Below are 27,920 nucleotides of genomic sequence, written 5' to 3' on the forward strand. Positions count from 1 at the left end.
GTTCAAACTAAAATTGACTATTGTAGAAAAAGTCGAAGTTAAGCTTCTTGTTGAACAAAAAATTTGTTCGCATGGTTGGCTACTCATCAACCATGGGACGCACATACTAGAATTCAAGTTAGAGTCAGATACAATTTTTTTAAAAAGCATAAGTAAGAAGTGAGCATTGATTTCTACTGACATATAGAAATTTAAAGTAATGACATTTTTTGATAGAGTTAAATCATTTTATTCTAAGATCCAGATTTTGCCATATTCAGAAAATAAATACAGATTTTCAAATTAAAAATAATCTCTTTCTATGGGCCAAATTTGTGTTTAAAAATGAATTTTCCATTTTGATCGATTTCGATAATAAAACCACAAAAACTGTATCAAGCACAGAGCGCGTAACGTCTCGCTTACATCAAGTATAGACCAGTACAGACTCGAAAAAGACTGCGTTTCCGTGATGTTTCTCGGCAGCGAAATGCATCGCGTATGCGTATACGCAAAACAATGAAACGATGAAATCTTCTGTAAGCACATGTAGCGGGCACAACTTTTTGAAACAGTAATTCTTAACAATTCTAAAACAAATTCAAAGAATAATCAATATAAAGAATCTTTTAAAAGATTTTGCACATATCTTTTCATTGTAGATAAAAACGTATTTCGCAATTTTTATATATTTTTAGTTATTTTTAGTTTCTTTAAAATTTGTTTTAAATCAGGCGGACTTATGAAACTTTATATACCAATTTGAACGGCATTATTCCATTTATATCCAGCAGGAAAATAAATACAACCCATTGTTCATTTTGAGAGAGAGAATTCCATTTTAAGGAATTAAAAGGTTTACTTTAGGCAAATTTTTTAACGTAAAGAAATTTGCTTAAAATAGTTTGGAAATTTCGCAATTTTTAAACGCTCGTATATCTACAGCCTGAGAGAAAGCGTTACAAGATGTAATACCGCAAAAATCTAGCAATGACAATTTTTAGATTATAAAAAAAGCAATTCTTTTACGTCAACTCCAAAAGTTGATTAAAAATGTATATTATTGTACAAAAATATAACATGCTCAGCAATAACGTTTACTAAAAAATCAAAGATTACCTTAGATTATCTCAGATTATCTGAGATTACTTTAGGAATACATAGAATTACCTACAGATTATTTGATATTACCCTTAGATTACTTAGGATTTCCTAAAAATTACATTGGATTACCCAAAATTACATTGGATTATCCAAAATTCCGTTTGGATTGCCGCTGAATACCTAGCCCTTGTACAAAAATTACCTCAGTGACTAACCCCTCGCATTGATTGCAATAACACTGCACAACAAATTTAAAACATTGCGAAGAAAATAAGTGAAAAACCATTTAAAATCGTCAATCAAAGTAACACAAGAAAGCTTATTATATTATCCAGTCAAAGTTTTGAGGTATTTTGCTGATATACAGTAACTGCGGTTATTCGAGGGTCCAAGGTGGAGCAACAAAATCGTATTTGTTGAAAATCGAGAGCAACAAAATCAGGGAGACGTAATTAATCGAGATATCTCGTTAAATATCAATTTTATAGAATTGTGCTATGGTAAGACTGATAGGGGTTGCTTTTCGAGTGTCGAGGGTGGAGCAAGAAAATCGTATTTGTTGAAAATCGCGAGCAACAAAATCGGAGAGATGTAATCAGTCGAGATATCTTATTAATTATCAATGTTATTGTATTTTGCTAACGTACAACTGTTTGGGGTGGTTTTTTAGAGGTTGTGGATGGAGCAACAAATTTGGGAATTGAGCAATAAATTAGTAAATAATGAATCTTTATTTTTTTATTTTTTTTTATTTTTTTAAATGGTTGTGCTAGCTTTAATCTTAAGCCAGCACAGCCACTATTTTCTCCGAATTGGCTGGAGCAACAAAATTTGGAATTGAGCAACAAAAGAGCACTAAATTTCTGTGTAAGTTTTATTAAATTGTGCTAAAGTCGCTGTGTCAGCTCAATAGACGTCGTGCATTCCCCGAATAAACAAATTATTTTCAGCAATTTACGGTTAGCAACAAAATCAGATTTTGTTATATTTCGATGGTACGATGTCTGAGGATGATATTAATACCATATTCATGCGAGCAACAAATTCTTTCATGATCGAATAAAGAGCCTTGAAGCACAATGCGTAGTTACATTAAAAATTAGTTATATGGTATTAATATCATCCTCAACGTTACTATTAAGTACAAATTAACAAATTTTGCTATTTTATTTCTATACGACAATTGTATTTATTTTTTTTAGTATGGGTTCATTGTAGTGGTAAATTAGCCTTCTCTTTAATTAATTAAAATTAAATAAAATTAGCCTCCTGTTGATATTTCATAGTTCATGTGTAAAATATTTAAATTATTAGTAAATTATTTTAATTATTAATTTATTTTATATGAGACAAGTTACTACAAAGTCGATAATAATTGTATGTAAGAATTGTTTCTTATATGTAATAATAAATTTTTTATAACTAACAAATTTGTTTAACAACAAATAATACAATATTACTTTTTGTAGCACAAATTAGCACAAAATCAGCCCTAATTATACCTGTTTTTATTTTTATTTTTTAATTTTTTTTTCTTATGGTCCTGCTAGCTTGATGTTAAGTTAGCAGCGCCGTGAGTTTTTTTTTAAACGGCACGAGATACAAAGTTGCTTCTTGCAGCACAAATTAGTACAAAATCAGCCCTAATTATATCTATTTTTTTTATTTTTTTATTTTTTTATTTTTTCTAGTGGTCCTGCTAGCTTGATATAAAGTTAGCGAGTTTCTCGTAAACGGCACGAGGTACAAAATTGTTTCTTGCGGCACAAATTAGCACTAAATAAGCACTAAATCTTTCAATAGGTCCCGTTTGATTTTGCTCATTTGGTCCTGCTAGCTTAACAGAGGTCATATGTTAATAATGAACGATACTAAAAAACAAAATGGAAAAATGCAGGATTGGAAACCTTATGTTGGAAAAGAAAAATAAAAAGTATCGTCCACAAATTTTAAAGTAAATTTTTATTTACATTTCTATATCTCCTAAGAATTTAATTAATATAAATTTAAATATAACATAATGTTCTAACGAAAAATATAATATTTTTTTGGGATGTTGTCAACACCCTATCTACCTACTTAGGTAATTTAGCCACTTACCTGCTTACAGGTTAAATTGTTTATAATTGTTGTAATTATAATCAATTATAAACTTATAAACAATTATAACAATATTAAACCTATATGTAAACAATTTAGGCAACTATATTGTATGTTTTATTTTAGATATTTTTCTTTCCAAAAAAAAATTAAGAAGCCTAACACTTTGTCCAGGGCTTATAAAAAGCTAGTCATTTTGTTTATATAAAACAGTTTGCATACAATGAGACCGATGAATAGGTGCATAATAATAATACTTTTATATACAGATTAATAAGATGAATCAATTGGCGAAAAGAAAATATATATTTGTCTCAAAAGAATTGCATAATTTTTTTTTAAAAACAAGTCTTCTTCAACTCTTGATTAATTTAATCGATTCTTTATTCGGTATATAAAGGTATCAAAAAATTAAAAGTTATCAAAAAATATAGTTTACAAAATATTTTATATTTCATGTTAAAATATGTCAGAATAAAATATAGAATATCTCAAAAATTGATTTTTCGATTTTTAATCAAGGACCCGGACCGAAAGAATATTTTAGTGCGGTTACGGTTATGGTATTATAAAAAAATACAATAACTGTTCCGATTTTGGTTTCTTAGCTATAAAAAAAATATCAAAACCGTTTAAATTACGTTTATTCGGTCTTTTTGCGATTTTTCAGGTTTTTTTTGGTTTTTGGGGTTTTTTTCTGTTAAAATTACGATTTTTTTTAATTATTTTTTTTACTTTATGGCTTTATTTCTCTATTAAACAATATAATTATACAATATAGTTATATTGTAATAAAAAAATTATATATTTTTTAATTTATATTTTTATTCTGTTTGCTTGTATGTGAAAGAAAGAAAAAGTCGAGGGGTTAGTCACTGAGGTAATTTTTGTACAAGGGCTAGGTAATTCAGCGGCAATCCAAATGGAATTTTGGATAATCCAATGTAATTTTGGGTAATCCAATGTAATTTTTAGGAAATCCTAAGTAATCTAAGGGTAATATCAAATAATCTGTAGGTAATTCTGTGTATTCCTAAAGTAATCTCAGATAATCTGAGGTAATCTAAGGTAATCTTTGATTTTCTAGTGAACGTTATTGCTGAGCATGTTATATTTTTGTACAATAATATACATTTCAACTTTTGGAGTTGACGTAAAAGAATTGCTTTTTTTATAATCTAAAAATTGTCATTGCTAGATTTTTGCGGTATTACATCTTGTAACGCTTTCTCTCAGGCTGCAGATATACGAGCGTTTAAAAATTGCGAAATTGCCAAACTATTTTAAGCAAATTTCTTTACGTTAAGAAATTTGCCTAAAGTAAATCTTTTAATTCCTTAAAACGGAATTCTCTCTCTCGAAATGAACAATGGGTTGTATTTATTTTCCTGCTAATAATGGATATAAATGGAATAATGCCGTTCAAATTGGTATGTAAAGTTTCATAAGTCCGCCTGATTCAAAACAAATTTTAAAGAAACTAAAAATAACTAAAAATATATAAAAATTGCGAAATACATTTTTATCTACAATGAAAAGATATGTGCAAATATCTTTTAAAAGATTCTTTATATTGATTATTCTTTGGATTCGTTTTAGAATTGTTATGAATTACTGTTTCAAAAAGTTGTGCTCACCACACGTGCTTACAGAAGACTTTGTCGTTTCATTGTTTCGCGTATACGCATACGCGATGCATTTCGCTGCCGAGAAACAATCACATATCGGAAACTCAGTCTTTTTCGAGTCTGTACTGGTCTATACTTGATGTAAGTTGCGAGACGCTACGCGCTCTGTGCTTGATACAGTTTTTGTGGTTTTATTATTGAAATCGATCAAAATGAAAAATTCATTTTTAAACAAAAATTTGGCCCATAGAAAGAGATTATTTTTAATTTGGAAATCTGTATTTATTTTCTGAATATGGCAAAACTGGATCTTAGAATAAAATGATTTAACTCTATCAAAAAATTTCATTACTTCAAATTCCTATATGTCAGTAGAAATCAATGCTCACTTCTTACTTATGCTTTTTCAAAAAATTGTATCTGACTCTAACTTGAATTCTAGTATGTGCGTCCCATGGTTGATGAGTAGCCAACCATGCAAACAAATTTTTCGTTCAACAAGAAGCTTAACTTCGACTTTTTCTACAATAGTCAATTTTAGTTTGAACGATATTATGAATAGAATTAAAAAAATTCAAATCATACAAAACGTCAAAACTGATTTAAAAGGTCAGTTTATTTTCTCAAGGTAAGTACATAATCGTTTAGGTATTGGAAGTAATGAAAATTTAGGTGATATCCCAGATGATATAGAAATTGAAAACATTATTTATTATGTCAACTCTTACAGAAGCTAAATCGGACCTTAATAAAATTGGCATAAACAATATTCCTGAATCGTATTGGAAAAATATTAATTGTTTCCCAAAATGTTTGAAAGAAAATTTTTTGAAAGATATTGATTTAAATAATGATGAGGATGATAATTTAATTTCAAATTTTGAATCAGAATTAGATATTACAACACAAGTTGAATCAATGTTAGAAACAAGATTACAAACTGATTTGGTCTTTGAAACTGATAATTTTGATGATGATCAATTAGACGATGACCTTTGTCAAAAAGATTATGTTGATGATCCAGAATTTATTAAGAAAAAAGATAATAAAGAAAAGTCGCCGTTTATAAAAGTAGTTTTAGCAAACCAGACAAAAATAGTTAAAAAAATCATCTCTTTTGATTGTTTAATAATAATAAAAAATTAAGTAATGATGGATTAGTGCGTGTCAGACAAAATCCCGCAAGTTCTCACAATCTGAGTCATCAAGTAGGCACTTAAAATGACAATTCGGAGGTTGTAATAAATATTGAAATGTATTACGCTGTTTATTATGACACTAGATGGTATATGGGGAGGGTCTTGGAAAAATTAACTAATCGAATATTTAAAATAAAATTTCTGTTGCAAAATTTAGAAGCTTTTAAGTGGCCGCAAAAAGATGACATTCAAGAAGTTGAGAGTATATATATATATTTTATGGTCCTATTAATATGCAGGGTGTTAATCCTTTAACTATTTTTCAGTCTGATAGTAATTGATTATAAAACAATTCAAAAAAATAAAAAAAAAAGTTTTAGTTACATTAAGATTTTAATAATTTTTAAGACTCTAATAATTTTTTTTTCATACACATAAAACTTTTAAGATATTTGTTTCACAAATGTACTTTTTTATTAATACTTAACTTGATTAGTCGAAAAATTTTTAATTTAACATTAAGTTGCGATATTGTTTAACAAAGAGTTCATCTTACTATTAGTGTTTTTCTTTTAATATTTTTTTATTTTATAAAATACCTATTAATATTTATTATGTGCTAACTTCACAGAGGTTTAATATTTATATTTAATAGGATATTGTTTTGTTAGTATATTAAAAGATCTCAAATGTTAAAAGTAGTCAAACTTCTTACTATGTATACATATAATACATCTTCTGTTTGTAAAAATTTTTATATTTTTATTCTTGTTATATTTTTGTTCTTGTATGCAATAAATATTTGTTTTGTAAAATTGTTTTTTTAAGGAGTGAAAATCTAAAATTGATTTGAAGAAATAATACTTTAACTACTCGTATAAGGTAATTTTAGATGAGCAAAGTAAATTTGGTAAAATCTTGGGTAATCTCAGAAAATATGACGTAATTTTTAATACTCTAAGGTAATCTTGGGTAATATAAGGTAGTATTTGATAATCTGAGGTAGTATTGGGTAATCTGAGGTAGTATTGTGTAATCTGAGGTAGTATTGGGTAATCTTAAGTAATCCAAGGTAATTTAAAGGTAATCCGTGTTAAAGGTAATTTTTGTACACCATAACCGCTAATGACCAACCCCTCGGAAAAAGTTATATGATAACAAAAATATAGGATAAAATTTAAATAATATATACACAGATAAGAAAACAAAAAACCAATATAAAAATATTCAAAATAATTCTAACTCTTTATATTTATTTTTTATTATATATTTTTTACATTTTAAACAATTGATTTTTTATTATTACGAACTTATTTTGATTTCGATCATATTTATGTAACGCTAACAAAACATGCTTAAAAATTATGCAATAATAATGATACAGAGATTTTACACGAATTGCAAACTAAAAGAATGGTTTACATTGTAAATTAATTATAAAAAAATAAACAGGTTGAACAAATTTGAAACTTATTAAAATACAAATTTTTTTATTAAATAAAAATATGAAGAGAGAGAGAGAAATAAAAATCTCCCCCATAATTTTTCCTGACTTACAAGGAGTTTGGCAAGTGTAAAATAAAAAAAAGTCTGAAACTTTGTATAAGTTTAGACTAAATGGACCTAATAACGAAACAATTATTTTAGCTGCTGATATTCGGTTTTAGGGATGCAGCATCCTTTTGAATAAAATCGGTGTTTACGTTTTCAAGCGAATATCGCCGAAACAATGTGAAATATAAAAAAATGTTTCTAGCACAAATTTTATGATTTCGAAAGCTCTTTATAATGGCATGATCAAATTTTTCAAAAATGTTCAATTTTTCAAAATGCTCCCACCACTTGTTCTTTTTTTTATTTAAATTGTTCTTGCTTTAATATTTTATTTTTACAAAAATAAGATTTATTCTATATAATTGTTACAATAATGGTATTGTTCAAAGAAGTGTTTAAAACAGAAGTAATTTTTGCATCATGCACAACATATAAAAGCCATTTTACCACAAATGCTGCATTTTGGTATGTTTTTCTTCTTTAAAATAACAGTAATTAATTGGATTTTCAAACTTTTCGGTGTTAATAAATAGCCATTTTTATAGCAACTATATTTAAATAAATTTTAAAATCTTGGAGAAGAAAATTGATTGTATGCCAAAGACTGTAATTTTAGAATGTTAATGCGTAAATGTAAATCTATATCGTAATTATTTAAAAAAACACTATTAGAGAAGCTTCGAATAAAATTTTTCCAAATTAAAACAAAAACAATTTAAATAATAAAAAAGGATAAGTGGTGGGGATATTTTAAAAAATTTAACATTTTTGAAAAATTTGATCATCCCATTATAAAGAGCTTCCAAAACTATAAAACTTTTGCTGAACACATTTTTTTATATTTTTCATTGTTTTAGCGATATTCGCTTAAAAACATAAACACCGATTTTATTCAAAGGGATGCTGCACTCCTAAAACCGAATATCAGCAGCTAAAAAAAATTGTTTTGTGATTAGGTTTATCTACTCTAAACTTATAACAATGTTTCAGATTTTCTTGAATTTTACACTTGCCAAACTTCCCTTGTTAGCGGAAAAAAATATTCATATCTAGATAAATATTACTTTATAATCATTTTATATAGTCTATTACCGCTAAAATTAGTAGTAAAAGTTGTCATTATTAGTAGTATAAATTAAATAGACGCTATACTAACTCATATTAAATGTGATTTGTCCGTATGTTAAAGGGGTAGAAAGCACCGTAATGATTTTATATATAGGTTCCATAAAACAAATCATACGATTATTTTATTAATCATATTTCAGCAGGTATTGTCACAATGATTCTGCACATTTCAATTAAAGACAGACAGAGACTAATAGACAGAAGGCTAACAGATCTAGAATCTCCACAAAATTCCACATAAACATCCATCAAAGTATTATTAAATTAATAAAACATCACTTTCTTCTATTTTTAATTTTTTATTATTAAAACATTCCTTGTTCTCCATTCTTGGTACTTTTACACCTGTCGTCAATATGTTATCTAAGTTATTTAATAGTAACGATCTTTTCTCATTCTTGATTACAGTAAAAATAATAAAATAGATTAGGAACCGATTAAAAACTGAAAAAAAAACCATTAAACCAAAAATAAGTTTATCGGTTCAGTTATGGTTCCGGCATTATAAATTTTATAGAATTTTGGTGCGGTTTAAGATTTCGGTTCGACAAAAAAAGGGTTATGGAACGGTTATCGGTTTCGGTTCCGGTTTGATCCGGATCCTTGCTTTAATCTATATTTTAATACTTTTATATGAGAATAACCGTATATAAAAAGAATCATATAATGTAAAAAAAATTCAGGTTTGAATACTTAACATTTTTATCCTGATAACTTGTTATCCTGATGACTTGTTATTTTTTTTTATAGAGATTTAATGGCAATATTCTGCAGAAGAAGCAGCCAGGTTCCTCTAAACCACAACAGTATTGCTGTGTTGCAATAGGATCACGAGATCGTTCCTTATCTGTATGGTTAACGTCTTTAAAAAGACCGTTAGTTGTAATTCACGAGTTGTTTACACATTCTGTGTTAGATGCTAGTTGGTCACCTTGCGGTCTTCGTCTTGCCGCATGTTCTTGGGATGGGACAGCTGTATTTATTGAATTTACTCAACAGGAATTGGGACAACCTCTTGATCCTGCTGAACAAGTAATTATACTATATTATACGAGGTTGTGATCAAAAAGTAAGGTGACTTTTCATTTTTATAAAAAAATATTCATTTATTCATCCAAAATTATGTTATCCCCTTCAAAATAATCTCCGTCTGATACAATGCATTTGTGCCAGCGCTTTTTCCAGTCGTCAAAACATTTCTGAAATGCACTTTTGGGTATTGCCTTGAGCTCCTCCAGCGATGCAGCCTTAATCTCCTCAATCGTCGCAAATCTTTATCCTTTCATAGGCCTTTTCAATTTTGGGAAGAGGAAAAAGTCGCAGGGGGTCAAGTCTGGTGAATACGGTGGCTGAGGCATGATGATAGTATTGTTTTTGGCCAAAAAAGTACTCACTAGTAACGACGTGTGCGCAGGTGCATTATCATGGTACAGAATCCATGAATTTTCTTTCCACACTTCCGGACGTTTTTTTCTTATTGATTCACGCAAACGCCGCATAACCTCAAGGTAATACTTCTTGTTTACCGTACGACCTTGTGGTAGGAATTCTTGATGCACAACGCCATGGTAATCAAAGAAAACTGTGAGCAAAACCTTCACATTCGAACGAACTTGGCGTGCCTTTTTCGGTCTTGGCTCTCCTGGGCTCTTCCACTGGGATGATTGGGCTTTGGTTTCGACGTCATAACCATATACCCACGTTTTGTCACCAGTTATAACCCTTTTGAGCAGATCAGGATCATCATTGACGTCGTTCAACATGTCTTGGGCGATGTTCATGCGACGCTGCTTCTGATCAAAATTAAGCAGTTTTGGAACGAATTTCGCTGACATACGTGTCATACCCAAAACATCCGTTAAAATTGATTGGCATGAGCCAAACGATATGTTAAGATCATCAGCTATTTCTCTAATCGTGATTCTACGATTTTTCAACACAATTTCTTTCACTTCCTGAACATTTTCGTCGGTTTTTGACGTGCTGGGGCGTCCAGAGCGAGGTTCATCAACATTTTCTCGGCCCTCTTGGAATAACTTATACCATTTATAAACATTTTTTTTTGCTCAAAGTTGACTCACCGTACGCCACTGTCAACATTTCAAGAGTTTTTGAACACTTAATACCATTTTTTACACAAAAATTAATACAAACTCTTTACTCCATTATTTTCAACAGCAAAAAATCGCCGAGCACGCAAACACGAGTCTAACCTTTATGCCTCTCACATAAAAACAACACATGCTATATAGTCAAAACTGTGAACATATGATCGTGACGAGTGTACCAACACACAAAAAAAAATTTTGAAATTAGAGTGTACAGAGCGCGCAAAGTTCAAAAAGTCACCTTACTTTTTGATCACACCTCGTATATGTGAATTATTACTTTCATATATTTTATGAAGTGACTCAATATATTTATGTTCCTTATAGAGTAGCTTACATGAACGATTGTATGGTAAACCGTTGGTTCAAGGAGGTTGTATGGTAATGGAAGCACCAGAACTCCTTAACTTGAAACAACCGGCATCGAATCAGTCCTCTCAATTGTTATCTGCACCCAGCATTCCCCCTGTTACCAATTGTGCAACAACTCCGGTTAAGGGACCTATTAATAAACAAATCGAAACGAGAACTTCGGATGGTAAAAGAAGAATTACTCCTATGTTTATTCCGCCACCGGCAGATACAACGTAAGTTTATGTATACCTCAATATATCAATTTTTCTTTATTTATCAGTTTATTAAACCGATAATTGGTTTTTTATTGCTTATGTATTAAATTTGTTAAAATATTGACTTTTGTGACGTTTTTGTTAATTTTCAGAGATACAAATATCAGTGGTAGTTTAGGCACACCAACATTTACGAGTAAAGTACAAACTAAAAGCTCGATTGTGATAGAAAAACGTAACGATGTAGTCGCGCCTAATGTTACTTCGTCTGTAAAACCGATTGTCGCCGACACTCCAGGATCTTCACTTACATTGAAACGCAAGGAGCAGACGATACCAAAAATACACCATTCTTCACCGAGTAAGAAGCCCAAATTTGTATCTGACAGGAACATAGGTCAAATGTTACTGCCACCACTGAAGCCGTCCAGTTCATTATCCCAGCAGGCGGGTCATTATGCCGTCACTGTCACCAATAGTCAGGGCCTTGCTCATTTGCAAGTATTTAAAGGCACAGATTCTGAACCGACGTGGGATTTGTATTTAGGATATAGTGCCGTGGCATTGGCAGCATCACCAGCTGTGATAGTCTTGGGTTTGGAAGACGGAAGTCTCCACACATTTCATCCTGCGAAAGGATGCCGACTGGCACCGCCATTAGCACCACCAGCACCTTTGGCAAAAGTTCACGCTGTTGGAAACGCGGTAATTTCTTCACTAATTTAATCTTTTGTATGTACACAGAACAAAAAGAATATTCTTGTTTTGAAAATATCATTATTTTTAAAATGTCAACTATTGAAATAAAATTATATTGCATTAAACAGATAATTTTCTTACGTAAAGAAATTTTATACAGTTTTATCATGCATGAAAGATGCATTCAATAATATATTTTCTCATTATTTAATATTTAGCATTTTTATGAGTCGAAAAGACAATATCGGATAAAAAACAACAATATTTTCAAATCAAGAATTAGAATTTTTAATGCTATTGTCATAAAAAATTTCATATTGTGCTCTTTAGATGATTAATATAATATTACAATTAAAAAATTTTTTTCTGAAATTCAAGATTAATTCTTTCAGAAGATTAAATTATATATAAACAACATTATTGTATTTATCATTATATCAATTTAATCTTTTCTGTGTATACAAAAAAAAACTTTCTTGTTTCAAGAATATTTTTAAAATGTTAAATATTGAAATAAAATTATATAGCGTGAAAGAGACATAATTTGCTTACATAAAGAAATTTTTGTATAGATACATGTTTCTTTATCAAGGAAGATATATTGTCATTATTCAATAATAATTTTCATTAGTCAAGAAAAAAAAATTGAATAGAAAATAATATCTTCAAACCTAAATTAAAAATTTTAATACAATTATCATCAAAACAATCATATAATCTTTTTTTGATGACTATTATAATTTTATAGTAAAAATAATATTTTTCTAAAATATACAGTGGCGTGCAAAAGTTTTCGGCCAATGACATTTTGTACTCTAATTTATTAAAAAACAGCCTAATAAAATTTTCATAATTATCAGGTATAAGATATAGGTAACGAAATAATATAGTAAAAAAATAATTATGAAAATTTTATTAGACTGTTTTTTAATAAATTAGAGTATGAAATGTCATTGGCCGGAAACTTTTGCATACCACTGTATGTATTGTGTGTACAACTTAGTTCGGTTCGTTTTCAAAAGATGGCTCTAGGTGCTATAAATGGTTGACGGCGACAACTGATTTTTGCTGTATCGTGAAGTGTCAACATCTGTCAACCAAATATTGTTTACAAGCCTTTGAGTTTTGTACAAGTATAGTTTTTACTGCGTTGAAAATGTCGAGTTTCATTCCAAATAAGCATCATTTGCGGGAAGTTTTGATTTTCTGTTTCAATTGGAAGAAAAGTGCAGCTGAAGCGCATCGGATGCTTGAGGAAGTGTATGGTAAATCTGCACCATCGGATAAATCTTGCAGAGAATGCTTTTGACAATTTAAAAGTGGCGATTTTAGTGTTGAAAACAAAGAGCATTTGAGTCAACTGAAAAAGTTTGAAGAATTAGAAACATTACTCGATCAAGATTTGTGTCAAACGCAAGAAGAGCTCGTAAAAAAATTGGAAGTTACTCAACAAGCTATTTAGAAACAACTCAAAGCCGCGGGATACATCTAAAAGCAAGGAAATTGGGTCCCATACGAATTGAAACCGAGAGATATCGGATGACGATTTTGCATGTCCAAAATGTTGCTTGAACGGTACAAAAAGAAGTCTTTTTTGCATCGAATCAACCGGGGATGAAAAATGGATTCACTACGACAACCCGAAACGCAAAAAATCGTATGTAAAGCTCGGCCAACCGGGAACATCAACGCCGAAGCCGAATATCTATGGTGCCAAGGTAATGCTCTGTATTTGGTGGGATCAAAAGGGTGTGATCCACTATGAGCTGCTAAAACCTGGTCAAACCATCACGGGAGACTTCTACAGGCAACAATTGATCTGTTTAAAGCGAGCTATAGCCGAAAAACGTCCAGAATATGCGACCAGACACGAGTCCATAATCTTTCACCATGAGAGCGCTCGGCCTCATGTTGCTGTTCCGGTTAAAAACTATTTGGAAAATAGCAGATGGGAAATTCTGGCTCACCCGCTTTATAGCCTAAACTTTGTGACTACTATTTATTTCGATCGATGCAGAATGCTTTGACTGGAATACGCTTCACTTCAGAACAGGGTATCAAAAATTGGCTTGATTCACTCTTGACTTCAAAAGATGAACGCTTTTTCCGTAACGGAATCCATAAATTTCCAGAAAGATGGGAAAAAGTAGTGGCTAGCGATGGACAATACTTTGAATAAGGTATTAATTCATTTTATTGTTCAAATAAATGCGTTTTTCAAGCAAAAGAACGGACCGAATTAAGTTGTACACCCAATATATAAGTTTATTAAATTTTATAATCCTTAGGCGGACGTCCCGCAACACTTATGCCACAAGATGTTTTTCTGAAAAATCACATTTAGTGCAATTTCTTTTTCTGTTACGATTATTATTTTTTTTATTTTTCTGTATTTCTCATTCAATATGTCAGTCATAAGATTGTCGCATTTTTCCTATCAAGTTAGCCATTCATCCATTCTAAAATCAGAACGCCATGTTTTGCAGTATGGAATATCGCGTGCGTCCACTAATGTTCAGATAAGAAACGCGCTCACTTAAGATTAATCCTTAACAAACACGTAAGTGGGTCTGAGAGAACCCATATGAAGTTTTGAACGCTTCCTGTGTGAAGACGGAATGAGATAGGAGTTTTGGATCAAGACGTAAAAAAAGTTTGAAATCTCTTTCGATTGATATGGTTGATCAACTTTTTTGGTCAACTAGAATTCGAACGGCACGACAGCAAAGTTTTGTTAGGGTCAGTGCGATCCTTATAGTGTGTAAATGAAACATTTTTTGTGAGTATTTTACATAAAAAAGCTGGACAAAATACGTTTGAACAAGTCGATTTGCGGATGTTACTTGTATATACTCTGTCTAAAGTTGGAATACTATAAAATACTGTAGAAAAGGTTTTTTCCGAAAAATATCATGAAACATTAATTTTCAATTTTAAACACGATTTAATCAAAAATACCTCATTCGCCTTGTTACATTTTTTAATAGAAATGACAATTTTTTTGAAAGTATGAATCCTTAGCTTTAAAACGCCGTATTGTAAAGTCTTTAAAAATTTTTTGTTGCAAAGATATAATTTTTTTGTTTAAGTGGATTTTTAGATGCTCAAAAATACCTTATATCCTCCATGCTACATAATTATACTTTTTAAAAGGAATGACTTTGCCAAATTTTATATTGGAAATGTGACTCTTTAGCTTTAAAACGCCGTAATTAAAAATCCTTAAAAGTTTTTTGTTGCGAAGATATGATTTTTTGAAGGAAAAGTGGATTTTTGACCAATTTCTCATTTTTGTTTAATGGTTTTTTCTTTATAACTTTACAATAAATTATTTTTCGGCAATGCCGATTGTGCAGTCACACTCCTGAGATTTTGAACTTTCATTAAAAAAAGAAATTGTAGAAAAATATTGATTGTAATCAAACTTATAGCTTCTCAAAGTTGAAAAAGTCTCCCAGACCCGAAAAATGTTTAACCCTTAAACACACCGATCCTGTAAAATACGGAAACACATTTTCGGGTCTAGAAGACTTTTTTCAACTTTGAGAAGCTATAACTTTAATTACAATCAATATTTTTCTATTTTTTTTTTTTTTTTTAATCAAAGTTTAGAATCTCAGAAATGTGACTGCATAATTGCCAATAGTACATTATATATTCCGGAGCCGAGCTTTGTCGTTCTCGATTTTGGACGATGTTTTCAGTACGAGGCGAAGCTACACCTCGTACGTAAAATATCATCCGAAGTCAAAAACGCGCTTGGCTCCATGGTGCATACGGTATTTTATGCAATAGAAATACGCTTTTTTGCGTCACATCAGGAAAAACAAGCGCAGATGAGTATTGCAACATCTCCAACTCTGTTGCGCGGCGAGGGCGAGTCTGGGGGCTAAGTCACTCAACAGGGGTCCAGGGGCGGAGCCCCTTGATCGGGAGTGCAGGGAGCGAAGTCCCCTGGTGGGAAGGGGTGAAGCCCTCCCTCCCGACGCTAATAAAACCATTATTTCTGATGTTACTCAACTCTTTGAAATTTGTAACGATGCACTTCTCTATCGCATGCCAACACTCCGGTCCGACCACCATGCACGTGCATGCGCCCGGCTAATTTCTCCGCGATCACGCGCTATCACGCCCGCCACGCGCCGCGTTCGGCAAACGTTCTTACTTCTTTATTTACGACTATTACTCAACTCTTTGAAATATGCGCACAACACATTTTGCGTTGTCGCCGTCGTTTTGTGCTGCTTTTTATACTCTGTAAACGCCGAGTACGCCGCGTCGTATTTGTTGCGTGAGACTTTTGATCGACGCGTGCACTGTTGGCTAATTTAGCAAGCTCCAGCGGCGTGCACTGCATCAATTCTATTATTTCTTCGTTCTTTATCCTTTGTTCTTTATCTGCTTGAAAATGCACAATTTTTACAAGCCACTTCGATGCGTGGCGTTCGACCCCACTGCCTGTTCAGGTTACAGGTTATGAGAGCTAAGTGTACTACCTTCGCTCATACATTTGATCCTACGCTCAGCGCATGCGTCAAGAAAATACAACAGTTTCTTGACAAAAGTGCGCATGCGCACCTTACGGAAATGTTGACTAATAGTGTTTTTGACTGCAATGGGTTTTAACTCAGGTTTTTCGCCATTTGCCGGAATCGTCCAATTAGAATGGACGATCGTTGGACGATTCCGGCAAATGGCGACGAACCTAGGTTAAAACCCACTGTATTCGAAAACGCTATAAGGACGGCAATATCACCCACCCAAAGATTACCCATTTACGTTCATGTCCCGCCCATGGGAGGACGCGAAAAATGTGCTTCTATTGCATGAAATGATTTATTGTAAAATTATTAAAGAATTTATTAAGCAAAAATGAGAAATTGTTCAAAAATTCACTTTTCCTTTAAAAAATCATCTCCGCAACAAAATAAAGACTTTAAAATACGGCGTTTTAAAGCTAAAGAGTCATATTTTTAAAAAAAAGTATTTTCATTCCTTTTAAAAAGTATAATTATATAACAAGGAAAATATGAGATATTTTTGGGTGTCTAAAAATCCACTTTTTTTTAAATCATATTTTTTGCAACAAAACTTTCAAGGACTTTTAAAAAAAAATTTGTTATTGCCATTTCCATTAAAAAATATACGTACCAAGGTGAATGTAAGGTATTTTTGATTAACTCAAGGTATCAAAAATTGAAAATTGATGTGTTTTATAATATATTTTGGATCCTGCGCAGAAGTCCCTTTTTCCATGGCAATAGTATTTTAACTATAGACAGAGTAACATATACGAACGGACCTCTGTTTGAATGTCTAATTTTTTTTTACATAAGATTATTCACAAAAAAGTATCACTCACCCACAATAACAGTCTCATAGACCCTAACAAAACTTTGCTGCCGTGCTGTTCGAATTCTAGTTGATCAAAAAAATTGATCAACCATATCAATCAAAAGAGAAAAGAGTGAGTCCAAGTTTTTATAGGTAGTTAACCCCTTTTTTAGCTCTCGAAAATGAACTTGGTTTGGTTTAATCGATAAAATTTGTCACGCTGATTCTGAATATACAGGGTGATTATTAATGAATGTCCCCATTTTTTACCATAGGAGCACACATTTGTAATTTCTAATATAATAGTATGTTAGAAATACATATCCGTCGGTATATCAGGCTGCTATGGGAAAAAGTTGGGACATTCATTAATAATCACCATGTATAAGCAAAGAAATATACTACTGGAACGCGCACGGGCGTCAGATGGCGATCCGACAAAGAGGGCCCTAAGAGGGATTCTTGTCCCTTTCTAGTACAATATGACCAAAAGTTTCATTGTACAGTCAGGATCTCAAATATATTGATCTATAGATGAAGCACGAATATACTTTTTATGGGACTGTACCATCCCCACTACTGTTCACTACGCGTGCGCAGTTAGCTTAAAAAGGATAAAGATCCCTCCTACGACGCTCTCTCTCGGATCACGACCTAACACAGGATTTTATGGCCATGTGCGTTCTAGGAGTATATTTCAGTGTGTATAAGTCTCTAGTCATGAAATAGGATAAGGAGACCGAACTTTGGGTAGCAAAAGTGGACCCGAATTTCGTCGTAAAAATGAGTTCGGTATTTGGTCACTCGTGTCGTATGATCGTTAGTACTACCGTTTCTATTGGTTAACAGTCCTTAGAACTCGTAGTGGGAGTATCCATCATGCTTAAAATTGATAGAAATGGTAGTATAAACGATCATGCGACACGAGTGACCAAATATTGAACTTAATTTTACGACGGAATTCGGGTCCAGTTTTGCTACTCTCTGAGCATGAAGTTTGGTCTCCTTATTCTACTTCATATCTCTAGTTGATGCCATGTACCGTTCCAGAGAAAATGTGCATAGTTTCAATTCCGTGTCTCAACTTTTTGAGGCCCATTTTCTTTGGAACGGCAATTGCATCAACTAAAGACCTACATATTCAGAATCAGCGTGAAAAACTATCGATCCATCCAAACACTGAGTTCACTTTCGTGGGCGAAAATAAGAAGGCAAACTGCCTGTAGAAATTTGGCATGTTAAGGTAAAGGGGCCCCAAAAAATTGAGATTTTATGAGATGGCGCCTCTATTATAGTGGCGTTTTCAAAAACGTATTCAGAAACTCAATTTGGCAAAGCAAATATCAAAACAATCGACAATCGATTGTTCTGCGGGCGATTACATTGAAAACAATCGATTTTCCGACCATTCATTGGTGCAAATTTTCTCTGGAACGGTGCATGGCATCAACTAGAGACTTATATTTTCGGAATCAGCGTAAAAAACTTTATCGATTAAATCAAACACCGAGTTCATTTTCAAGGCCTTAAAAAAAGGGGCTAACCTTGGCCTCACTCTTTCAAACTTTTTTTACGTCCTGGTCCGAACCTCTTATCTCATTCCGTCTTCACACAGCAAGCGTTCGAAACTTCATATGAAGTCTCTCAGACTCACTTGTTTAAGGGTTAAAGAAAATTAAATTGTGTACAAACAGGCTTTTATTATTTCATGTAAGCAAGAACATAATTTCTCACTTATACAGTGTTTTTCCTTAAACTTGTTTAGAATATTTCTTGTTGTTTTTAATGATATGAAAAAAATACCAAATGGAAAAGTTATTTGAAGGGACAAGCAAATAATAAGCAAAATTTTTTCTTTCTTATTATTTTACGAAATTTCAAAATTATTTTTTTAATAGGATGACATTTTTATTAACACAGTAATATAGTTTATAAAAAACAAATTTAATCATATAGAATATGTTGATTTTAAGGAGAATCATAAAGTAACAGAAGGTCTGCTTATGGCTGAACTAGTAGTGTGTATTTCTTGTACTTAAAATGAAATAGATGTAGAGGAGAGTTGCTAAATATGTACTATATAAGCTATTTTTTATTATATTTTGCATTTGGTGCAAATTGTCACTTTATTTTAATCATTTATTATGTTAAACTTTACACCTAATAAATTAATCTGTTATTAACTTTTCTATAATATGCTGCAAAAGGTGTAATTTAGAAAATCGGTCGCTTAAAGTATACTTGTGGTCTCTTAAATCATACAGCTTTTGAAAATATCGAATTTATTCATTAAAGTAATTAAAAATATAAGAAACCATTAACCAATTTTTATTTTATTAATAATTTATCGAAAAAGTGATCAAATATTCAATAATTACACAGGACCACAAAAAAAATTTTTGAAAGTTATCTTAAACCAGAGTAGGTGTTTCTTACAGATTTTGGGTCACTGAATACGAATTTGTAAGCTGTTTTGCTCCATCAATTTTTTAGATAATCATGAAAAATCATGGAAATGTGAAAAAATCTGTGAAAATTGAAATATTTGAGTAAAGAGCAAAAGTAAATATGACATTAAAATGTGGTCCTAGAATAGATTTAAATGTATTTTAATAAGTTAAATAAAATGTAGGAAGTAAAAAAAAGTTTTATTTACTAGTGTTATTATAGCCTATACGTCGTAAAACAAATCGACGTAAAGTCGACTATTGTGCAATAGACAGGCGATCTTCGTAAGTTTTAGTTCTTTTCAGAAATGGATTTTAATTGTTACTGTTGGAAGATAAGTTAGATAAATTAGAAAGTAAGTTAATAATTAATTAGATAATTAGTTAATTAATTTTTTGCATATTTTTACATTTTCAGACAATTTTAAGTAAATGTGATGTATATGAAAATATAAAATATAAAATAATATAAATCACGAAAAATTAAGTTTAAAAACAAAAGAAATTTAAAAAGTGTTGACAATGTTTAGGCATTAAAATTTTTTTTTGTTTTTATCAACATATGAACATTTGAATAAGCAAAAAAATAAATTCTATTTTATGTTAAAGTGTTTCTTAAACAATTCATTTCTTCAGACATTTTCGTATTAACACTTAAATCTCGGAAACAAATTATTTAATAAATATTTTTGAGAGTAGTTTTGTTCAGTCACTCTAGACTAATAAATTTTTTTTTTTTAATTTATTGTAACAATTACATATCCAAATAAACTCAAAATAAAAAAAATTTAATGTTAAAAAATAAGAAAGATCTTTCTTTATAAAAACAATTATTTTTTTTTAATATTGAACAGAATAGAAATATAATTTTTAATGCAAAATAAAATTTTTCGCATTATTATGACGCGTAAGAATTTTGCACGGTATAGCATAACAGTGCAAAGTTACAAAGATATAGCGAGTAACGGCGAGCGCTCATACACACTACCAAGCGCGTGGCTTATTGATGTACGCCTGTCAAAAAGATGACGCTGATTGGATCAGCTTTACTTAATAATAACTACTTTATTAAACGTTATAGAAAAACATGGTTCAAGTCTTTTCAACTCGGTTTTCAACATGGAGTAACGCTATATATAATTAGTGAGCACTTTTTAAAGTATACCCTATATACTAAAATATTTTTTTCAATCCTACAATTTTATACAATTACTTTTGTACAGTCTGGAACCTAGTAAATGTATATTTAATAAAAAAAAAAGATATCCAAAAAATTTATGAGTTTGCTACACGAGGATACCAGCTACCTACTCTTTTTAAAAGTTTGCGTACTTTTACGTTGAGAATAATGCAAAAAACTGTTCTGCAGGCTTTTCGCTTTTTGAATCTCAATCCAATCTTCAAATAATATTATAAAAAAGTTACAGCAATGTAAAAAATCACATAAACTGTGTCGTACCTTTGTGTAGCAAGCTAAGGTTATATAAAGAATCACATTGAAATGTATTATTTCAAAATCAACACATCCTATAATGGTTGAATCTTTTTTATAAACTGTTATTTGATTTTTTATAACTACGTTAATAAAAATATGCTATTTTATTTAAAAAAGTGTTGATTTCTAAGTGAGTTGATCAAGGTACAGAAAACACATTATAAATAAAACAATGATTTTTAAATAGAACATATTAGTTTTAATCAGTGTTGTTACCTTAAAAAAGCAACGTGTTATTTTTTGTAAAAACTTTTTATAACAAATAATTTATTTTTTACAAAAAATAACTTATTACTTTTACTTGTTACTGATTTTAAAAAGTGAGCGTTATCATTACTTGAAAGTAACGTTTTGTCACTTTCGTAACGCTGTAGTCATTAGATTTTAAAATTACATTATTTGATAATTAACGTTACTTTCCTAGTTTTAATTTGATACTGTTTTATATTTTTTCTATAATGTTCGTTTGTTTATAGTTGTATAATAATTTAATAGGTGATGGTGATATCAAGCTGTGGCGCAGTTCGCGTGTGGGAAATAGGAAATGCGTGCAGAATGATCGTTTCAACTTCAGCTGCTCATTTAGCGGCGCCTGGGACGTCCCTATTGTCATGTACCTTGTATAATGGGATGCCTCATGTGGCGTTTACTAATGCACGAGCGTATATATATCATAAGGATATGGGTACAACAAAATAATCTTTTTTTATTTTTGTTTGTTTTTATCTATAATTATAATGATCATTATATATTTTATTAGGGACGTGGCTATTAATTGGAGACAGTCAGGACCCTGTGTGGCGATGGTCGTCATTCAATATACTGAGCACTTCTGGTAATAGAGCACCGAGAGGACCTTTATCGTCATTGCAAGAAGGACTGCTTAGAACTTCCGGAAATGTTTTACCAAATCCGCGATTACCGCATAGCGCACCAAGCGTAGTTTCCTATTTGGAGCAACAGTTACTCGCATCTAAAGCTCTTGGAAGCACCCAAGAGTATGTTCATTGGCTCATGGCTTTGGTGTCGTTCTTATTAACGCAAGGTGCGTTACGCATGTTATTCATATTTTCTTCTCGTATATCTCTTGAGCAAGGTGTTTATTCAAATTTTGTAAAAAAATTTTCCAGGAATTTTGTTCATAATTTCAGATTAAATAATTTTTGCTCTAAAATTTATTTTTTTATATTTTTTAATATTCCTCAACATAATATGATACATATAATCACATAATCAAAGAAACGCCACGTTAGTTTTAATTATTAAATTTCATAAAATAAAATGATAATCTATATAAACTAAATATAATGATCTATCAGAAATACAAATCCAGCTCATGGTAAACACAACCTTAAAACTTCTGGCACCTCAGTTGAGAACTCCGCGTTGACGGTAGCGACATTCCGTCGCGAACAAAATTAGAACTAATAGGCGTGAAACGTGACAGATTGACGATGAGATGTTGTCGTGCATGTCATTTTGTTATTATGTGTTTCATTGTGAAAATGACTTGTCTGTATTTACCAAATTCGTAAAAATGGACCGCAAGTTTCTTTGAATTTTATACATAAATATACATTTTTCACTCCTTTCAATAGCTATCCGTGTTTTCCTGTCTGAATAGGCATCACTTTACGTGCTTTTTACAACTATTTACTGATCGTTAAGCGAAACAAGGATAGTCTTTACCCATTTTTACAAGTGTTTTAAATCCATCTGATAAGTCTATTTTATCCAAATTGTCTTTATTTACAAATGGCATGTCAGACAAAATTACGTGTCATTTCATGCAATTTCACGCTTCTGATGTCACGACTTCAATATGGCCGCGGTGAGTAGACAGGAGCCTTAATATAGAATAATAAAAAACCAGGACTCGTTAGTAAATTTCACAATTTCGGCATTCGACATTTTAAACAATTATTATAATTAAACTAATATGAAAAAAAAGAACTTTTCTCTTCATTTTCATGCCAGGGACGGCATTTTAATTTAAAACTTTAATTGCTTCTGATTAATGCTGAAGATTTATTTTAAGGCTTCTAACTCCTCAGCCATTAACGGTAGCGACCGTCGCGAAAAAAATTAGAATTAATAAGAATGAAACGTGACAGGTTGACACTGAAATTTTGTCTTATATGTCATTTCGTTATTGTGTTTCATTGTGAAAATGTAACTTGTTTCGTATTGACCAAATTCGTAAAAATAGGTCGCAAGTTATCTTTGAATTTTATGCATAAAAACATATTTTTCACTCCTTTCAACAGTTGTGCATATATTTTCCTGCCTAAATAGATTCCACTTCATGAACCTTTTATGATTATTTACTGATTGTCAGGGGAGAAATAAATCGGGACCCATTTTAACAAGTATTTTAAAGCAATTTTACTTTTTTATCCAAATTCCCTTTATTTACAAATATCATGGATGAAACTTTTGTTTTTTTTCACTTATGACATCATGACTGAAATATGACCGCATGAGGAGTCAGGAGCATGAAGACAATTAAAATATTTAAATCATTTATTATATCTAATTAAGAATTCAATTTTCGCAATTATTGAATAAATTTTGCTTAATGATTATTAAGGCATACATAAGATAAGAGTAATTGAATCCAGGAATCGATTACAAATCGAGCCCACTTCCGTGCGAAGTTGTAAGCAACACTTATATTTTCAATATCTTTTTTAGACGGTTTGGAGAAACGTCTAAGGCTAATTTTGGACGATCTTTTGGGTCCAAGTCACACATCAGCTTCTAAAAGCATTTGGGAACCTGTTATTTTGGTAATATTGCCTGTATACATCATTAATTTTTATTTTGATTGTATATCATTTATATAATTTTTTCATAACAAATATCTCGCAGGGAATGAAGAAACATAAACTTTTGGGCGATGTATTGGCCGTAGTCGGTGGCCATCTTCGTTGGCAAAGGTTGTATCTTGAATACTCGGAGCAATTAACAGCACTGAAGAATCAAATTAATTAACGATAATTCATTTCAGTGCAAATTTATTATACCAAAACCATCTCACCTTTTCCTTTGATAATTTTCCTTGAATAATATCTTGTATATTTCTAAAGATATCATAATGGATATATATTAAAATAAGATTGTACAGTTTTTATAAAATGTGTGATTTGACACAAATGTATGATAACGAATAAACAATTTTTAATATTTTAGTATTTATCATAAAAGAATTGTTTGTTTCTTTTTTCGTCGTTGATAATGCTATTTACAATGGAGGAGTTATTTCAAAAAAATAATGTGAATGCAAATAAATGATTATATTATATAAGTTATTATACAAGTTAAAGAAATTTATAATAATACATTATATATATCAATAGATAAAATCTTTTCTCGAATTTTTGTCTTATAATCAACTGTTTTATTACAAGTAATTTTAACAATTTCAAAAATTGAGAACTGTTTGCGAATTTGTAATCTACAGATATAAATAAATATCAGATTTTATAAATAGAATAAAAAATTGATAGATTATTTCATAATCGACTTATATTTATCGTTTTAATCTTAGACTGTTAAAGTGCAATTTACACTTTATACAAGCAATAAATTATATTAAGTAATCAATTATCACAACTAGCGATTACTTTGCTAATTACATATATATATATATATATATATATAATACACACATATGTATACATACAGGTTACTATATACAGGTTGATTCAGAACGACCCATGTGTCTCTGTAAAGACGTGTTCTTGAATAAATTCTGAGACGATTTTTCCTGTACGAAAATTTTGTCCGACGTTTACTTTTTGAATAATAAAAGGATAAAGTTAGCGACGGGACACGAGTAAGCGCCCACGTTGGACGGTGAGTTGCGGCGCCTTTGTCTACCATGTGTACACGGCCCGTGATTCGCTAACTTTATCCTTTTATTATTCAAAAAGTAAGCGTCGGACAAAATTTTCGTACAGGAAAAATCGTCTCAGAATTTATTCAAGAACACGTCTTTACAGGGACACATGGGTCGTTCTGAATCACCCTGTATATACATACCCAAAATTCGCGCATTCGGAGTACAAGACGTGATACTTTACAATAAAAGACTTTTTCCTTTAGCAAAATTGCGTGTGACAAGTAGTTTTTGCAGGAGAGCACGTTAAAGTTAACGAATAAGTTGTAAGTGATGTCTTAAGATGCTGATACGATTCTGTTACAATTAGTTACGACATTTTAAGACTGTAGAATCAATGAATATTGGCCGTTAACCTCTTCCGTATTGTTTAAAATATGAAAAGTTAATAAATTAAATATTGATTTCATTCTTTACGTAAGAAATGAATAAAAAGTTATCTGATTCCGTAGGTTCATCTGAAAATAAAGATTAAAAAAAAAACAAAGAACTTGTTCAAAATTAATAATTTTTTAATGTTATAATTATTACATAATTACATAAAATTAGTAATAGTAACAGAATTGTATCAAAATCTTAAGACATCACTTACAACCACTAGCTAACGATTGGGTACAAGTGAGTGAGGAGCGCGCGCAGCCCTGAGCGCCACAAAGTCAAGAACGCTTATTCGTTAACTTTAACGTGCTCTCCTGCAAAAACTACTTGTCGCACGCAATTTTGCTAAAGGAAAAAGTTGTTTCTTTTATCGTAAAGTATCACGTCTTGTACTCCGAATGCGCGAATTTTGGAACACCCTGTATATATATTGGAACACCCTGTATATATATATATATATATATATATATATATATATAATATACAATATAAAATCTTTGCAACGTACACTATATATTAATAAAACATTTGAGCGAATAATTTATAGGATATCGAAGGAAATCATTTCGTTTCCAATTTTTAAATTTTTGATGTACATTATATCAACGTATTTATGATTCTCCCAAAATCGTAAAATTATTCAATGCAAAATACAACAGTGATATCAATGATTTAAACTTTCTGACCAAATTACTTTAACATGTACAGTTGGATATACATATGTGAACGAATGTATTTCAAATCGAATATTTCATTGTTAAAATTCAGATACATGTTCTATATGATAAATAAAACTACATAAATATAATGGCATTCAATTTGTTCTTGTAAAAAGGAATTTAAATGGATGAAACAGATTCCAAACAAACACGAATGAAAAGAAACTTGCTGTCAACAAATTCGGTTGCGTTCTGAAATTCACTATCAGTAAAATTCTGTACAATTCAGTGTCTGAAAATCTGTAGCATACGTAATATGAACTATAGATTTTTAGTATTTACAGTGTATATCGGAACGCAGCCTCCATCTTTTATCGATAAACCAAAAGAAAAACATGCTTTTATGTTCATTCATTCTTATTGTAAATGTTATTTTTATTTGTTATTAATTTGGTACAGATCGTAGATACATTAACCCTTTGAAGCATTGAAGTATGTACCGGATTGATTTTCTAGAAACTTCGTATCTAGAAATTTTTTAGGTCGCTAAAATTATGAATTTAAAATCAGAATTTAAAAATTCAAAATGACGGATTTAATATGATGGACTAAACTCTTAATTTTCTTCATTTTATCAAATTATCATGTTTTAATGTCTTACATTTACAGCTATTATTATAATTTAATTTATTGTATATCTGCAATATACAACAGAGTAACAAAACAAAGCAAGGTGAAAAATATGTGTGTGTGTGTGTGTATATTAGAGTGGTCCTTATTTTGGATATTTTCAAATTTTTATGCTCCCAGGGGTTTAAACACTTCCAAATTAATAAAAAAAAATTCCCTAAAAATTTGAGCTCTTAATATCAACTCTAAGATAGTCCGCATGGCAGCCTAAGTTTCTTGAGGCTGCCTCATTTAAATCATCGAAGTTACTTCAGTTTTTTGAACGGTTTCAAATAAGTAGATATTTTGTAAATATAAATCCATCAGAATGGAATGAAAACGAATGTTTTAACGAGGATTTAATGTTGGTTAAAAGTTTAAAAGTTGTTAATGACATAGCGAAGCGTGCAGTTAAATTAATTGAAGATTATCATGGTATATTAAGTAAAAACCAGAGTAACAACAGTTTATAGTCCAATTATTATCAGAATATAATCAAAATTATTCTGACTCAAAAAGTTTAATTGTTGAAAATATGAAAATAGGTTCATAAAGTTCATCAAAGCTTAAAACAAAACACTTATATTATTTTCCCTTTAAAATTTTCTATTTTTTTGGTATAAATAAATTTTCAGTTTTTTTTTATTTATAAAAAATATGTATTGGTCACAATATCAATAAATAATTTTTGTTTCTTATGTATAATAACAAAGTTTTAAGATAATGGAAATACATGAAATTTGTAACCTTCAAGAAATATGTAATATATTTTATGGTACAATAGTTTATTTTGTAAATATACTTGAAAACATTGATTTTATTTTAATTGAACTTTGACCTCGAATAACTTTTAAACCAGTAGACTTATCAAAAAATCATAAGAGCTTTCTTGTAGAGCGTTAAATTCTCTACAAAAATATCTACTTCTCATAATTTTAGGATCATTCGTAAAGGACATACTCAATTTCAAAGAAGTTTTTTACATGTTATTTCCATAAGAAACTTAGGCTGTCATGCGGATTATCTTAG

At 30.6% G+C, this 27,920-nt stretch overlaps 1 protein-coding gene across 2 annotated transcripts in view; it reads left to right on the plus strand.

The window, feature by feature from the left end:
* The window catches only part of LOC105203374 (protein HIRA homolog), a 29,939-nt gene extending 5,449 nt beyond the window's left edge, over positions 1-24,490 (plus strand). The window contains exons 6-12 of one of the 2 annotated variants that reach the window (XM_026140647.2): positions 9,383-9,664; positions 11,068-11,327; positions 11,462-12,014; positions 21,780-21,969; positions 22,045-22,329; positions 23,979-24,073; positions 24,156-24,278. In XM_026140647.2, coding sequence (XP_025996432.1) covers positions 9,383-9,664; positions 11,068-11,327; positions 11,462-12,014; positions 21,780-21,969; positions 22,045-22,329; positions 23,979-24,073; positions 24,156-24,278 — 1,788 coding nt within the window. Of the gene's footprint in view, positions 1-9,382; positions 9,665-11,067; positions 11,328-11,461; positions 12,015-21,779; positions 21,970-22,044; positions 22,330-23,978; positions 24,074-24,155 lie in introns of both variants that reach the window. The other variant, XM_039448877.1, reaches the window with a different exon arrangement.
* The last annotated feature ends 3,430 nt before the right edge of the window (positions 24,491-27,920 follow it).

The sequence above is a fragment of the Solenopsis invicta genome, chromosome 5, assembly GCF_016802725.1.
Source record: "Solenopsis invicta isolate M01_SB chromosome 5, UNIL_Sinv_3.0, whole genome shotgun sequence".
NCBI lineage: Eukaryota > Metazoa > Arthropoda > Insecta > Hymenoptera > Formicidae > Solenopsis > Solenopsis invicta.